This window comes from Plasmodium sp. gorilla clade G2, assembly GCF_900097015.1.
Source record: "Plasmodium sp. gorilla clade G2 genome assembly, chromosome: 13".
NCBI classification, from domain to species: domain Eukaryota; phylum Apicomplexa; class Aconoidasida; order Haemosporida; family Plasmodiidae; genus Plasmodium; species Plasmodium adleri (nom. inval.).
This window is the reverse complement of record NC_041705.1, coordinates 420,001-436,612: the sequence shown is the minus strand read 5'-3', so window position 1 is coordinate 436,612 and position 16,612 is coordinate 420,001. Positions and strand designations below refer to the sequence as shown.

The 16,612-nt window shown below is 19.4% G+C and overlaps 5 protein-coding genes across 5 annotated transcripts in view; 1 reads left to right on the top strand and 4 right to left on the bottom strand.

Moving 5' to 3' along the window:
* Positions 1-19: 19 nt before the first annotated feature.
* Positions 20-1,352, bottom strand: PADL01_1311100 (conserved Plasmodium protein, unknown function; the record flags this gene model as incomplete). The annotated part of the gene is made up of 3 exons (XM_028683641.1): positions 20-97; positions 307-388; positions 631-1,352. 3 exons carry the CDS (start codon positions 1,350-1,352, stop codon positions 20-22), a joined length of 882 nt encoding a protein of 293 aa, XP_028539799.1.
* Positions 1,353-2,061: 709 nt separating this feature from the next.
* PADL01_1311000 (conserved Plasmodium protein, unknown function) lies at positions 2,062-6,251 on the top strand (the record flags this gene model as incomplete). The annotated part of the gene is made up of 2 exons (XM_028683640.1): positions 2,062-2,331; positions 2,568-6,251. The coding sequence occupies 2 exons, from the start codon at positions 2,062-2,064 to the stop codon at positions 6,249-6,251; spliced, it is 3,954 nt and encodes a 1,317-aa protein (XP_028539798.1).
* Positions 6,252-6,574: 323 nt separating this feature from the next.
* On the bottom strand, positions 6,575-7,786 carry PADL01_1310900 (malonyl CoA-acyl carrier protein transacylase precursor; the record flags this gene model as incomplete). The annotated part of the gene is made up of 1 exon (XM_028683639.1): positions 6,575-7,786. One exon carries the CDS (start codon positions 7,784-7,786, stop codon positions 6,575-6,577), a length of 1,212 nt encoding a protein of 403 aa, XP_028539797.1.
* Positions 7,787-9,374: 1,588 nt separating this feature from the next.
* On the bottom strand, positions 9,375-11,210 carry PADL01_1310800 (vacuolar ATP synthase subunit a; the record flags this gene model as incomplete). Its single annotated transcript, XM_028683638.1, has 1 exon — positions 9,375-11,210. The coding sequence occupies one exon, from the start codon at positions 11,208-11,210 to the stop codon at positions 9,375-9,377; it is 1,836 nt and encodes a 611-aa protein (XP_028539796.1).
* Positions 11,211-13,935: 2,725 nt separating this feature from the next.
* Positions 13,936-16,612, bottom strand: part of PADL01_1310700 (M1-family alanyl aminopeptidase) — a gene marked incomplete at both ends in the record, with an annotated part of 3,243 nt that continues 566 nt past the window's right edge. The window contains one exon of the mRNA XM_028683637.1: positions 13,936-16,612. This exon is cut by the window's right edge and continues 566 nt beyond it. Coding sequence (XP_028539795.1) covers positions 13,936-16,612 — 2,677 coding nt within the window.

Sequence of the window (16,612 nt, the reverse complement as noted above, 5' to 3'; positions counted from 1 at the left end):
TTCAGACACATTTATAGTATTAAAAGAGTCTGTATTGTATATATTTATCAAACGTTTCATTAGAATATTTTAATTGATCAAAATTATTTTTCATCTTCTGCAAAAAGTAAGAAAAAAAAAAAATAATAATAACAGTCACATATATTATTTATTTATTTATGTATTTTTTTATTTTATACTATTTTTTTTTTTTTTTTTTTTTTTTTTGTTAAAATGTAACCAAAACATATGCAAAAAATAATATATATATTATACATATATATATATATATATATATTATATATGTATATTTTTTTTTTCTCAAACCCTTAATTCGTCATCCGTAATTTTCATTATGGGTACTTGTTTTGCGATTAAATCGAGTATTTTTGTGTGCTTAATTTTTACACTATAAATAGAAAAAAAAATATATGTTTGCTTTTTCTAATATTAAAGTCTATATATTGAAAATATTATTGTGGGTAGTATGTAACACATAAATAAATAAATAAATAAATAAATAAATAAATAAATAAATAAATAAATAAATAAATAAATAAATAAATAAATAAATAAATAAATAAATAAACATAAATATATATATATATATATATATATATATATATATGTACACCTCTCATTTTCACCTACTTGCTATACGATGTTAAAGTTTTTATCAACATTTTAGATGAAATTTTTATATCTGCATTAAATGCCGCGATTATATATAAAGATGCTATTTTAAATATTTCTATATTTTTATGATTTATTTTTGCATAGGATCCTATTATATGAACATAAGATATAAAAGTATTTTTTAATTCTTTTTTGGTAAGATTGTTTATATTATCCTTTTCTTGTTCATACAATTTAGTAATTTGGTCTGCAATTTTGTTCATAAAAATTGTATTAACTTTATTAAAATAGGTATATGACAAACATATAATAGATAAATCATGAATAGAATATTTATCAATTGTAGAAAGTATTATATCAATACTGTTATCATATATTTTGCTATCATTAATTTTTATTTGTTTAAAATAATTTATTATACATGATAATTCTTTAGGGGTTAAATCATGTTGTAAATCATAAAATTTTTTTTCTATTAATCTCCATATATATAAATCATGTATTTGATAAGTTAATGTTTTATGTGTTAATTTGAATAATGAATTTCCAGTATTACAATTTTCTATAGATTTATACAATTCGAAAAGATAATTATTCAATCCTTTCTCATGTATTTTATTATATGATGTGTAACTAATCCATTTTTTAATTATAAAGTAATGATTATAAGTTACAAATATGTCAAACCTTTTACAATTATGCCTCTTAAAACTTTTCATAAAAAGAGAGAAAAGCATGTTTTTTTTTTTTTTTTTTTTTAAAGGTACATTTCATAAAAATACTGATATTATATTAATCAAATTACATCATTAGGATAAAATATTGGATAAATAAAATAGATTAATATAAAAAAAAAATTATATATAAATAAAGTAAAATATATATATATATAATAATTCACAAACTTAAAAAATAAAAAAAGAGAAAATTATTATTTATATTATACAGTGGTATATCACTATTTAAAAATAAGGAAATTATTTAATATATATATTTCTTTAAATTTTTTTTTTTTTTTTTTTTTTTTATATTGCATTAAAAAATATATGGAAATGAACCGGAAATGGGAAGAATATGTGCTTAAAAAAAAAAAAAAAAAAAAAAAAAAAAAAATAATTAATTAAATATTATTTCTTGTATATATTACACAACAATATACACATATATAATATATATTTATTTATTAGTTTGTTTTAATATATTTATTTTTTCTTAAACTTGTTTTAATATATAAATACACAACTATTTGTTATATTTATTAGGTGTGTATTCACTTCATGTTTAACAGTAATTATATTCATAACATTTACATATTATATTTATTTTAATTTTTTTTTTTTTTTTTCTTTTTTTTTTTTTTTTGTAATTAATATGATACATTCTTTTTTATAGTTCACAAATATACAAGTTTATTTATATATGTATATTAATAAATAAATAACCAAAATGGATATCAACTTATATATTCATAGTATTGAAATAGAATTTATAACAAATAACAAGAGAATATATAATAATGAAGAGGAAGACAATGAAAATGATAATATTGTTTATTGTTTAAATATCAAAGTGGAAGATCATTTAGAGGACAACAATTCAAAAGAAAACTTTTATGAAACGCCTTGGTATATGTGTGTAAAAATGGGAGATAAGGAAGTATGTATGATGTCATATGAAATGAACATTACTCATATATTCAATTTATTAGAAAATAATGTAAGGATTTTAAAAGAAATAAATAATAATAAAAAAAATATATTACATATATATATAATATTTATTTATTCATTCATTCATATTGTATGTTTAAATTTATTATTATATGTATGATACGTCCATATATATACAATTATATAATTCTCACATTTTATTCGATGGGTATATTTCATAATATCATATTATATCATTCCATTTATCAATCTATTTCTTTTTTTTTTTTTTTTTTTTGTTAGGAAATTCTTACCTTATATATTTTAAGAAAGAATCTGAAAAATGATAAAATAGAAGTTCTTCATAGAAACGAATTACACATTAAAGATAAAAAATATTATGACAATGAAAATTCAATAAGTTTTGATAATGATAATATAAAAGGGAAAATAAAATTATATTTAAAAAATGCTATTGTATATAATCATTTATTAAAAAAAATTCAGTCTGAGGAATTTTTAAAAAATGACTTTTCATGGAAAAGTGAAATAGATAGTATCAAAAATATGAACAAAAAAATATTATTTGATGATATAAAAACAAGTGATAATATAAAAACAAGTGATGATATAAAATCAAGTGATGATATAAAAACAAATGATGATATAAAAACAAATGATGATATAAAATCAAATAATCTTATAAAATCAAATAATCTTATAAATTCCAATGATGATAATTTGTTATCACAAAATAAACATATAAGTACTATATTCGATAATTTATTAAATACAAAAAGGACATTATATTGGGTTTATATAGATGATGATAACAAAGAACAAGGACCTTTTAATAGCTATACTATTTTTAATTGGGTTAGCAACGAATTTTTCGAGGATAATACTTTAATAAGACTACATGATCAAAAGGAATATTTTAAATTATATCAAGTTATTGAATATATCGAGAAAAATGTTTTATTATATGGTGAATATGATACTTTATTCAATGAAACAGAGAAAGAGTGTGAAAATAATTATTTGTTAAATAACAACAAAAATGATGATAATGTCAATGATATATCTAACAAAGATGTGTTACAAGAAATAAATAAAATGAACAATGTAAATAATATAAATATAAATGAATTGAAGGATACAAAAGATTACAAACACATTATATATAATGAAGAAGAAACGAAAGGTATTGATAATAATGTAAAAGATGAAAACAAAAAAAAAAATATATATGTACATAGCATAAAGGATAATCAAAATAATAATATATATTACGAACCTATAATATCAAATAAGGATCATATTATTGTGAATAAACAAATTGAAGACGATCAAAAAAATATAAATTTCAATAATAATCATATTGATAAGATTGAAAAAAATGAGAAGCAAAAAAATCAAGTTAAAAGATTGAAAAAGGAAATTAAAAAAATAAAAAAAGAAATGATTAAATTGAAGGAAACATATAATAAAGATATATATAATACTACATACGATTCGATGGAAAGGGTTTTATATTCTGATAATATATCTAAGGAACAAAATAATATGGAAAATACAAATGATGATATTACATCTAATGAATATAAAAATAGTGTGAATAATAAACAAAATAATGTTTGTATAAATAACAAAGATATTGATACTATAAAAGAAAAAAAAACAAATAAAAATGATATTGATAATATTATTTTAAGTACTGATATTATTGAAAAAGATGATCATGTGAACTGTAAAACGGATGCTCATTATGATAGTGAGAAAAATGAAGAGAATAAAAAAAATATATTCATACAAAATCATACAGAAAAAATATTACCCGATAAATCTTTAAAGGATTCTACAAAATTGTTTTCAAATATTATGAAAAATGATAAAGAAAAAAAAATATTAAGTGATGTTACCTCTACAGATGACAATAATAAAAAGAAATTTATTGAAACTGCCATGTCTAGTATTAATGAAGTTCAAAAATGTATATTAAAAATTAGAAAGAAAAAAGTGACCACATTTTTAAATAAAATAATGAGTACTCCTATTCATACAAAAACAACACATTGGAGTTATGAAAATTTAAAATTGGATCGGAAAAAATATAGTAGTTTTAATTTAAAATATGATGAAAAAAAGAATATGATTCACAAAAATGAAAATTTATTTGAAGGAAGTGAAGCAAATATATCATACATACATGATAAAATAAAAAGCAGCACAACCAAAAAGAATAGTAATAATTATCATAGTAATTATAGTTATTATGATTTTCATTCATCATTAGAAATACCTGAAGAAGAAAAAATCGAAAGAAAACAAAAAATTGAAGATAATAAATGGGATATTATTTATGAAGATCTATCTAATAAAACAACAAGTAATATACAAATATATATACAAGACAAAACAGAAAAAAAAAAACAAAGTATAAAAGTACATATTAATAGTTTAGTAAATAATCGTAAAATTATATACACATATAATACAACCTTGGTATGGTTTTTAAAATGTATTGCTTTAATACAATATAATGTAAAAAAATGGTTAATAAAAAGAAAAATATTAAAAATAAATAATAATAATAATAATAATAAAATAAAAAATATTTCTTACACAGTATCATCAGGTCATTCGTCTTCAAATAATAATTATAATACAAATAATCTTCCTAAAGGTGATAATATAAAAGATAATTACATAAAATATAAACTTTCATCTGAACAAAATAAAAATTATATAGAACATGAAGATAAAAAATTATATTATGAACAAGAAGAACAAAAGAAAATAAAGGAAAGTGTAAATAAAATAAAACAATTACTAAGTATGCAAAATAAATTAAAATATAATGGAAATTATAATAATTCTAGTAACAAAAATAATAATTATATAAGCAATTCAAATATGTTTCCAAGTTCCCAACAAAAAAATTATAAAAATGGAATAAAAAATAAAAATTATGGAATTCATAATGTTGATTCTCATTATAATAATAATATTAAAACATTGAATAACCATTTAAATATGGAGGTGGAAAAAAAAAAAAAAAATCAGAAGGGGGAAGGTTTAGATGTTGAATATAAAGATAAAGAAAATATTATTTATGAATATAATAAAGAAAAAGAATATATTGATGAAGAATTATTACAAAAGGAATATAATAAAAATATAAAAGATTATGAAAATAAAGAAAAGGAAAAACAAGAAAAGGATGATAAAAAAAAAAATGTATACGAACAATTATTTAAATTGAGACATATTAATAATACATATCAAGATCAAAATGGCACCATAGCAATAAAAAGACATAATATTGCAACTGTTGATAAAAATAAACCTTTAAGTAATAATAATACAATAAAACAAAGAGACCAATTATATATAAAGAAAAAAAAAAATTTTAATATTATGCATGACCGTTTAAATGAAATATTTAATAGATATAAAAATGAGAATTATTGCCCATATGAAATGAGAACAAACAAAAATAATGGTGATATAAATAATAATAATAATATTATTAATGATAATAAAAATTATGATTATACACATAACAAAGAAGAAAGAATAAAAAATGATGACCAATATAGTAATAAAACAAATAATATTAAAAAGGAAGATTTCTCATATAGTAGAAAAGATGTTCTTTTAAATATTGTTAATAATTTTAAATTTGATAATATATTAAATGAGAAAAAAAAAAATTGCAAATTACAAATGAATATGGAAAAAAATTCTATATATTCTGTGCAGGAGTTTCTAAATAAGATCAAAGAAAAGGCACCAAAAAAAGCAAATATAAATAATGAACATACAATCAAACATATAAATAATAGTAAATTTAATATTACCAAGTCAAACCATTATGACAATAGTAAGTGTACTCATCTTAGAAATATAGAAGAAAATATATGTAATACAAATATACACAGAATGTTCTCGAATAAAAATATTATGAAAAGCAAGGATTTTTAATAAGCTAAATATATAAATATATATATATATATATATTTACTTATTTATTTAAATATTTTCTTTTTTTTTTGTGTTATAAAGTTACTCTTATTTTTCATTTTTTAGTACATAAAAAAAAAAAAAAAAAAAAAAAAAAAAAAATCTTTAATACGTATAAATATGATTTAACTAAACCTTTAAAAATATAATATATACTTTTTATTGTGAATTTATAAAATTTTTTCAATTTTTTTTTTTGTTAATTATAAATATGAACTATATATAAAAAATAACTATAATATATATATGTATGTATTAATTTAATATTTATTATTTTGTTTGTATCATATATATGGGATTGCCCTTTTTGTATTTTTTGATAAGTCTCTTAACAAATTTGTATTTATAGTACCTGGACCCAATTCATATCCTGATTTATATCCATGTTTTAAAACATTTTGTAAGCATGTATTAATTTTTATTGGGCTAGTTAACTGAAGAATTAAAAGATCTTTAATAATAACTGGATCATCATATGCATTTCCATCCACATTAGATATAACAGGTACGGATAACTTTTTAAATGTTATTTGTTTTAAAACATTTTTTAATGCTTCTTTTGCTGGGAACATATAAAAAGAATGGAAAGCACCAGCTATTTCTAATTTTTTTGTAAATATGGCTTTATATTTTTCTTTAGCTAATGTATTAAGATAGTCCATAGTATCTGGTTTTCCACATAAACCAAATTTTCTATCTGTCATATAACTAACAATAAAGATATCATCATTCATTTTGTTGTTAACTTCTTGTATTAGTTTCTTTATATTATCTAATGTTAATCCTACAATTGCAATAGTTGTCATATTATATAATGTAGAACAATATTGCATTGCTTTACCTCGTTCTTTTGTTATATATACACCTTCTTCAAATGATAAAGAATTTGCACATGTTAAAGCTGAATATTCTCCTAATGAATAACCCATACATAAATTTAATTTCATATAAGCATCATTATTTTCAATTTTTAATTTTTCTAATGAAGCCATAGATACTGTATATATAGATGGTTGTGCTATTTCTGAATTTTTTAATTTTTCTATCGGTCCATTTTTTATCAAATCCATTAAATTATATCCTAATATTTTACTTGCACTATTATATAATTCTTTACATTCTTTATAATTATTATATGTATCTAATCCCATAGACAAATATTGTTCGCCTTGTCCTGGGAAAAAAAAAGTATTTTCTGAACTATATGTTGTAATTTTATATTTTTCATAATCTTCTAATAACTTTTTTATATATTTCTCATTTTCATATGATGACATAATATGTTCATCTCCTTTTATATCTTTATTTAAACTAACATTATGTTTAAGTTTTTTTCTATATGGCCTTATCTTATTTGTATTCTCCTTATTTTCATATTGCCACCTATCATTCATTATATTACTATCTTTTATTATAAAGCAATAACAAGGTACTATAAGTATCAATAATATAGAAAATATTATAAATGTGAACGAACTAAGGAATATTACTTCCATATTAAATAAATAAATATTTTATTTTTAAAATTATATTAAATATAAATATAAATAAATATATATATATATATATATATATGTATATATGTATGTTTATATATAACTCTATATTTTATGGACCATAAATATGGCTTATTATTTTTAACTATGACATTTTTTTTTTTTATATATATATAATCTATGAAAGGTTGCAATTAAGAACAATGTGAATATATATAAGCATACGTAATTTTTATTTTATTTAATATCAATACCTATCTATTATATGAAAAAAAAAAAAAAAAAAAAATTCTCTTTTAATATATATATTTTCTTTTTTCTTTTTTTATAATTTATATTCTCTTAATTTTTTATATTATTTAATATGAAACATGCATACATGTGTATTTTTTTTTTTTTTTTTTTTTTTTTCCTTCAGAAAAACCTCTTTTAATAATTTGATCTACTTGCATTTTTTTTCCTTCATATTTTATAAATATATGATTATAAATATATAAATATATTTATGAATATTTCTTTAAAAACTTATAAATGAAAAAAAAAAAAATTACATTATATTACATATAATGGAAAAATAATTTATGATGTTCTAATGTTACATACTACACATTTTCGATTTGTAGAATGAAATTTTTTTTCAATAATATTACCTTAGTATGATAAACAAATGAAAATACTAGATATTATTATACTTTTATATAACATTAGAGAAAAAGACAAATAAAAAAACCAAATGATTACACCAATTAAAATTTTAAAAAGAAACAAAAATAGTAAGAATAATACTAATAAGATAATATATGCATATAAATATGTATATATATATATATATATATATATATATATATATATATATATATTTTTATAAAATTTATATTTATGGCTAAAATAATTTATATGTGTTTATAAAAAGGTAAAAATATAAAATGTTTCTATTTCTAATATAAATAAATAAATAAATATATATATATATATATATATTTATAGATTGTTTTTTTTATTGCATTCTTATAATAAACAAAAAAAAAAAAAAAAAAAAAAAAAAAAAAAAAAAAATAAATAAATAAATAAAATAATAATATAATAATAATAAATATAATTAAAATATCATATATATGTAAAAATATATATATATCTATATTCACTGTTCACTTTATTATGTGTATAAAATTTTGTACACTTTTATAAAAAAAACAAATAAAAAAATAAAATAAATATACACATATATATATGTATATATAATAATTAAAAATGTAAAATAAAAAATTAAATTAAAAATATTGCTATAAAAAAAATAATGTTATCTTTAAGTATCGATTATATCAAATTATTATATACTTGTATATATTAATATATTTTAAAAAATGTATTGTAAAAAAAAAAAAAGAAGATCATAATGTTATTTTTCTTATTCATATTTGTGCTAATATAAATATTCAAATTATTTTTTAAATTGTTCATTAAGTATTAATATATATACATATAAATTTTATTTTGTTATATGACATATCATATACAAATAAGTATTAATAACTTTAATTATTCAACTAATAAATAAATCACTTTTATTTTATATTTTTTGTTACAATCATTTTTCCATCAAGTTTCTTAAACCTACTGTTATTTCTTCTTCAAGTGCCTTAAAATACTTTTTGAAGTATTCATCTGAATTTTTTGGGTTTTCAAATTTCATATGTGTAATTTTATTTATAGTTGGTCTTAATGTATTATATATAGATCCCCATCCGATTTTCCTTTCTCTTGAGTCATATTCTTGTAATGTTCTTAAACATTGAGCATAGAAGTGGCAAATAATTTTCATCATTCCAACAGTTTTTTGTAATGGGCACATATAATCATAATCGCTAAATGCATTTTGTTGAAGGAAATCTTCTCTAATAATTTTGGCTACTTCCATAACAACTTTTTGGTCTTCTGATAATGAATCTTTTCCTACTAGTTGAACAATATCATTCAGGTCACTTTCTTGTTGTAATATATCACTAATTTTTTGTCTTAAGGATAAAAAATCTTGATCAAAATTATCAAAGTATTGTTCTAATTGTCTGACATACTTTGAAAAGGATGTAGACCAATTAACAGAAGGGAAATGTTTTCTTTGAGCTAGCTTTTTATCTAATCCCCAAAATGCTTGAACAATAGACATGGTTGCTGTAGTAACAGGATCAGAGAAATCACCACCTGGTGGAGAAACAGCACCAACAATTGTAATAGATCCTATACGAGATGGAGAACCAATACATTTGACTTTTCCTGCACGTTCATAAAAAGATGCTAATCTAGCACCTAAATAAGCTGGATATCCACTATCTGCAGGCATTTCAGCTAAACGTCCTGAGATTTCTCTTAAGGCTTCTGCCCATCTACTTGTACTATCAGCCATCATAGTAGCATTATAACCCATATCACGGAAATATTCACATAAAGTAATTCCAGTATATATACTAGCTTCTCTTGCAGCGACAGGCATATTAGAAGTATTAGCAACTAAACAAGTTCTTTGCATAATACCTACATCTTCATTATCTACTTTAGTAGTTAGTTCAGGAAAGTCTGATAAAATTTCAGCCATTTCATTACCTCTTTCACCACAACCTACATATATAATAACTTCACTATTAGAATATTTTGATAAGGCTTGAGAAACACAAGTTTTTCCACAACCAAAAGCACCAGGAATAGCACATGTACCACCTTGAACTGTTGGAAATAAAGAATCTAAAACTCTTTGTCCTGTTAATAATAATGTATCACCTGTTACTTTTTCTAATACAGGTCTAGGATCACGAACTGGCCATAAATGAGATAAACCATATGTATATTTTTTTCCTTGATATTCTAATTCAAATATTTTATCTTTTAATGTATATGATCCATCTGGAGCTATATACGTAAGTCTTCCTTTAGCATTTGGTGGAGCCATAATTTTATGTTCTTTAAATAATTTATTTTCATCAACAAATCCAAAAATATCACCACCAGTAACAATATCATTTAATTTTAATTTCTTATCAGCATAAAATTGCCATTGCTTATCATGATCTAAAGATGTCATATCAATACCTTTATATATATATACATCACCACATACATTTGCTATTCTTTCTAATGGTCTTTGAATACCATCATAAATATTATCTAAAATACCAGGACCTAGTTCAACTGATAAAGCATTACCTGTTTTTATAACAGGATCTCCAACTGATAAACCTGAAGTATCTTCATAAACTTGTATATATGCATAATTCCCTTCTAATCTAATAATTTCTCCAACTAGTTTATTCCATCCTACTTTAGCTAACTCGTACATACGAGTTCCACTCATATTTTCAGCAATAACTAATGAACCAGCCACTTTATAAACAACTCCTGGTTCTTCTTTTTCAGCAGCAACCTTTGTCATTTTGCTCGGTATTAATAAGAAAAATTAAAATTATAAAAAATGACGGGTAACTAATAAAAACTTAAATAATTTATTAAATGATAAAAATATATATATATATATATATATATAATAATAAATTAAAAAATAATAATAATAATAATAACTAAATATACATAAATCAAATATTTATATTTAGAAAAAAAAAAATATATTTTTTTATATGATATTCTAATATTATATATTGAACTCAAAAGTCTTCACGTTATGTACATTACATAAATGATTATGTAAAAATATACTTATAAATTTATATATCATTAAAAATATGATATTAAAAAAAAAAGTATATTATTCTTATGTACATAATTTCATTATTCCTTTCAAATGATATATATAATATATATATAAAAAAAGAAAAAAATTAAAAAAGATATAAATCTTCTTTCATTTTTTATATCTTAAAAAGGTATTCTTTATTTTATATATTCTATTCTATTCTTTCATTATTTTTTTTTTTTTTTTTTTTTTTTTTTTTTTTTTTTTTCTCTTCTATATATCTTTTAATTTATTTTGTTCTTTTTATTTGTTTATATAATCTATTAATTTTTTTTTTCCATCCCTATAAAATTATTATAATTATATATATATATATTATATATATTTATATTTTTTAATTCACCAAAAAAAACAAAATAAATAAATATATATTATTTTTATTATAATATAACAAAAGTGTAAATAAAAATAATATATATATATACATGTATATATAAATATTAAATATTTATGAAATATAAAATTTACTTTTATATATTTATTATAAATAATATTATTTTATATTAATTACACTACATTATATTAGGTTAATCATATCTAAAATAAAAAAATACTTCAACTTTTTTTTTAAATTAATTTCCACAAAATAAATAATATGTGGTCATTATTATATATGTTTTATTATATATAATATTATTTTATTCTTATTTTTTTTTTTCACTATATTTTTATAATTTTTTTTTTTTTTGCTTTTTTTTTTTCTATTGCTATTTTTTCTTTATATATATAATATATACTCTATCATATATAATACTACATATATAATATATATATTATATATATGTTTATTTAATATTCCTTCTATTTATATTACTCTTATATATATTAAGAGAAAAATAAATGATTATTTAATGTATACATATATTATATATATATATTTATTTATTTATTGTATTTATAATATTTTATTATATGGTATTTATTAATATTATAATATATATATAAATATTTATAACCTTTATAATATATATATATATAATATATGTATAGATATATTAGAATATATATCATGTATATATAATATATATAATATATATGTTATTATTATTTTTAATATGAAATTAATTTCTTTATATATATTTTTTTTTATACATTTGGAGCATTAAGATTTTTTTAATGATTATTATAATAATACATAATTATATGTATATATTTATTATATTAATAATATATTCATAATATAAATATGAATGGTATATATTATATTATATATATATATTTAATCATTATTTTATTTTATATAGTAAAATGTTTTAAGTATATTATTATATTAATATATATATTATTTACATATAACTAATTATATACATTAATTATAATTCCTTCTTATGTGTGCATATTTATATATAAAATTTTATATAAAAAAAAGAATAATAATAAATAAATCAAATAAAATAAAAGATATAAAAAATATACATTTTTGTTGAATATATAAAATTGTAACAATAAAAATTTCTTCATAATTAAAAATATATATATATTAAATATGAAATAGATCTTGAGTTATAATTATAATAAGAAACAATAATAAATAGTTATTAGAAAATAAAGCAACAAAAAAATACGACATATTATATATATATAATATTTCATTTGTTCCTTATTCTATATATCTCTTATAATTATAGATTTATTTAATTATTTGTTCTTTTTTCTTTGTAAGAATAATATAAAAGGAAAAACATAACACCTTAACAAATAAAAGACCTTATTGCCTTAATTAAGAATTATGTTTTGCTATATAAAAATTAACATATATATAAATATTTTCCTTCAACATAAAATACGAAACAATACAAACAAACATAAAAAAATAAAAATAAAAAAAAAGATATATTTTGTAATTTCAAAGAACATAATAATAATATAAATAATTTAATATTATGTTCACATTATCATATTTTTTATAATTTCTATAATGGTTGAATCCTATTTTTATTTTACTATAATTTATTTTTATGCATACAATGTAAAGACGTATATATAATTCCTTTTTTTTTTTTATTGCACTTGCTAATATAATCTTTTTATGTATCCACATAATTTATTTCTATTTATTAATTCTATTAAACAAAAATAATAAGTTTTTTCTCTAAATCAACATTGAAGGTTCAAAAAAAAAAAAAAAAAAAAAAAAAAAAAAAATTTCTTCATATATGAAAAAAAGGAAACATTTTTTGAAAGGTACGCACACAATAAGAATGGATTCACAAATACATTGTAAATAATAAAATAATAAAAAAAAAAAATTTATATTAATTGTATAAAATAAAAGGTGAATTTTTATATTAATATAAATAAAAAAATATTATAATATATATATATTATATATATATATATGTTAATCATTATAATAGTGTATAGAATTTAAAAATTTCCTTTATTTATTTAATTTTTTTTGTTTTGTTTATAATTTATTTGTTAATCTTAACAAATATTCCTTTAAGTTATTAGATATATTTGGTTCTTGTAACATTGTATTCATTTCTTTAAGCATTAATTCTTGTCTTTTTGTATCTAATTTATTCCATAATTTGAATGGTTCACATAATTGTGTTGCAACCATAGGATTAAATTTATCAGTTTTTGTAATAACTTCAGCTATTAATTTATAACCTTTTCCTGAGATATCATGGAATCTTCTTAAATTGTTTGTAAATGGAAGATATACTGCTCTAATATCATTTGGATTCTTACTGTCTTTCAAAACTTCATTTTCTAATTTTTTAAGGATTTCATATATATCTTTTCTATCAGATCTGGATACAGTCTTCAACCATTCTTGTAACAATAATTCATCATCTTTTGATAATTGATAAGTTTTATCATAAAGTTCAAAATATTTATCGAAATAAGCTGAAACAGATAAACTAGTTAACCAGTTGGATGGATATGGGGATTTGGAATGTTCTAAAATTTCATTTAATATATTTGGATATTGAGCTTTACTTAATAATGATAATAATGTATTTCTTAATGTTCTCATATTCATTTGATCAAAATCTACATGTGATTCATCATTAAAATAAGTTAAATCATCAGCTTTAGCTTCTAAGCTTTTAAACATTTTATAATATACATCATTTAATTTATCTCCAATCTGTTTATATATATATTCTTTAGTATCTGCTAATACATCTGTATCTAAATTACTTACAAAGTTGATTATATATCTATCTTGTGGTAAAGATACAATATATGATTTAAATCCAGCATCAGCATGTGGGTCTTCTAATAAATATTTTATAGCATCTATAAATTGTGTATTTACTGGTGTAAGATTAAAGTTTTGTAAATTTTCATTTTTAGCTTTTAAGAATTCATTATAATTCATTAATATTTGTTTCATATATATATTGGTACATGAGTTATAACGAACAAAAGCATCAGTATCATATTTCAATAATAAAATACGTTCTTCATCTGTTAAGTTATCTTCAATATATACTGGTGCACTAAAACCTCTAAATAAGGATGGTATAGGTTTTACATTTATATTATTAAATACAAATGTATCATTTTCTTTTGTTAATTCTAAGGTAGTTTGTGATATCATTTCTTTACCAGTTTGTGGATTAATTAAGCCAACACTTATAGGAATGAACAAAGGTTTCTTTTCTTTTTGGTTTTCATCTGGTTTAGTATATTGATTCACATGTATACTATATTGTTTCTTTTCAGAATCATAATTATATTTAAAGCTGACATGTGGAGTACCACTTTGTGAGAACCATAATAAATATTGGTTTAAGTTTGCTGAATTATCTGCTTTTTTCATTTTATATGCTTGTTCCATAGCATCATTAAAATCTTCACAGGTTGCTGTATTTCCATCATTTTTCTTAATATATATATCAAAACCTTTTTTATAATATTCTTCACCTAATATAGTAAGATACATTCTCATAACTTCACTACCTTTATCATAGACTGTAGTAGTATAGAAATTTTCCATACTTACATAAGATTCTGGTCTTATTGGATGTGATAATGGTGATGAATCCTCTAAAAATTGAACACTTCTTAATAAATCTACATGAGACAAACGAGTAGTTACAGTTTTAGTCATTTCTTCAGAAAATAGATTTTCTCTATGTACAGTTAAACCTTCTTTTAAGGTTAATTGAAACCAATCTCTAAGTGTAACTCTATTTCCTGTGTAGTTGTGAAAATATTCATGTCCTACAACAGTTAAAATTCTTGCATATGAAAAGTCAATTGAATTTTTTTTAGATGCTAATAAAGAATTAGCATTAAATATATTTAATCCTTTATTTTCCATAGCACCAACATTAAAGTCAGAAACAGCAACTAAATTTAAACGAGACAAGTCATATTCTAATCCAAAATAATCTTCATCAAATGCCATAGATTTTTTAAGACATTCTAAAGCCCATTGTAATTTAGATACATATTTTTCTTCACTAAATACATATAATTCAATTTTCTTTTTAGTATATTTAGTAGTGTAAGTAGCACTTAAATGTTTTAGATCACCAGCTACAACTGCAAATAAATAGCATGGTTTTAAATGAGGGTCATTAAATCTAGCTCCATGACGACCACCTGGTATATCGAATTCATTTACTTTATCACCATTACTTAACAAAACGGGATATTTTTGTTTATCAGCAGTTACAGTAACATCATATTTAGCCATCATATCTGGTCTATCAATAAAGAAGGTAATACGACGGAATCCAGTAGCTTCACATTGAGAAACAATAATATTTTTTGATTTATATAAACCAGTAAGAGCATAATTTGTTTCTGGATGTATAACAACTTCTGATGAAAAAGCAAATTTGGATTTTGGAACAAATTTTGAAAAAATAGTTAAGAATTCATTATCATATGTATATTCTTCTCCTTCAACTAATTTTTTATTATTAATACTTATTTCATTAATTTTTAATCCAACACCATCAAAAACTAAATCTTCACCAACATTATGTTTACTAATATCCATATCAAGAATAGATCTTACAGTAGTTTCATTATCATGGATATTAATATTTAATGTTACATTATTAATTACAAATCCACTTGGTTTATAATCTTTTCTATAATGTATTTTTGGTTCA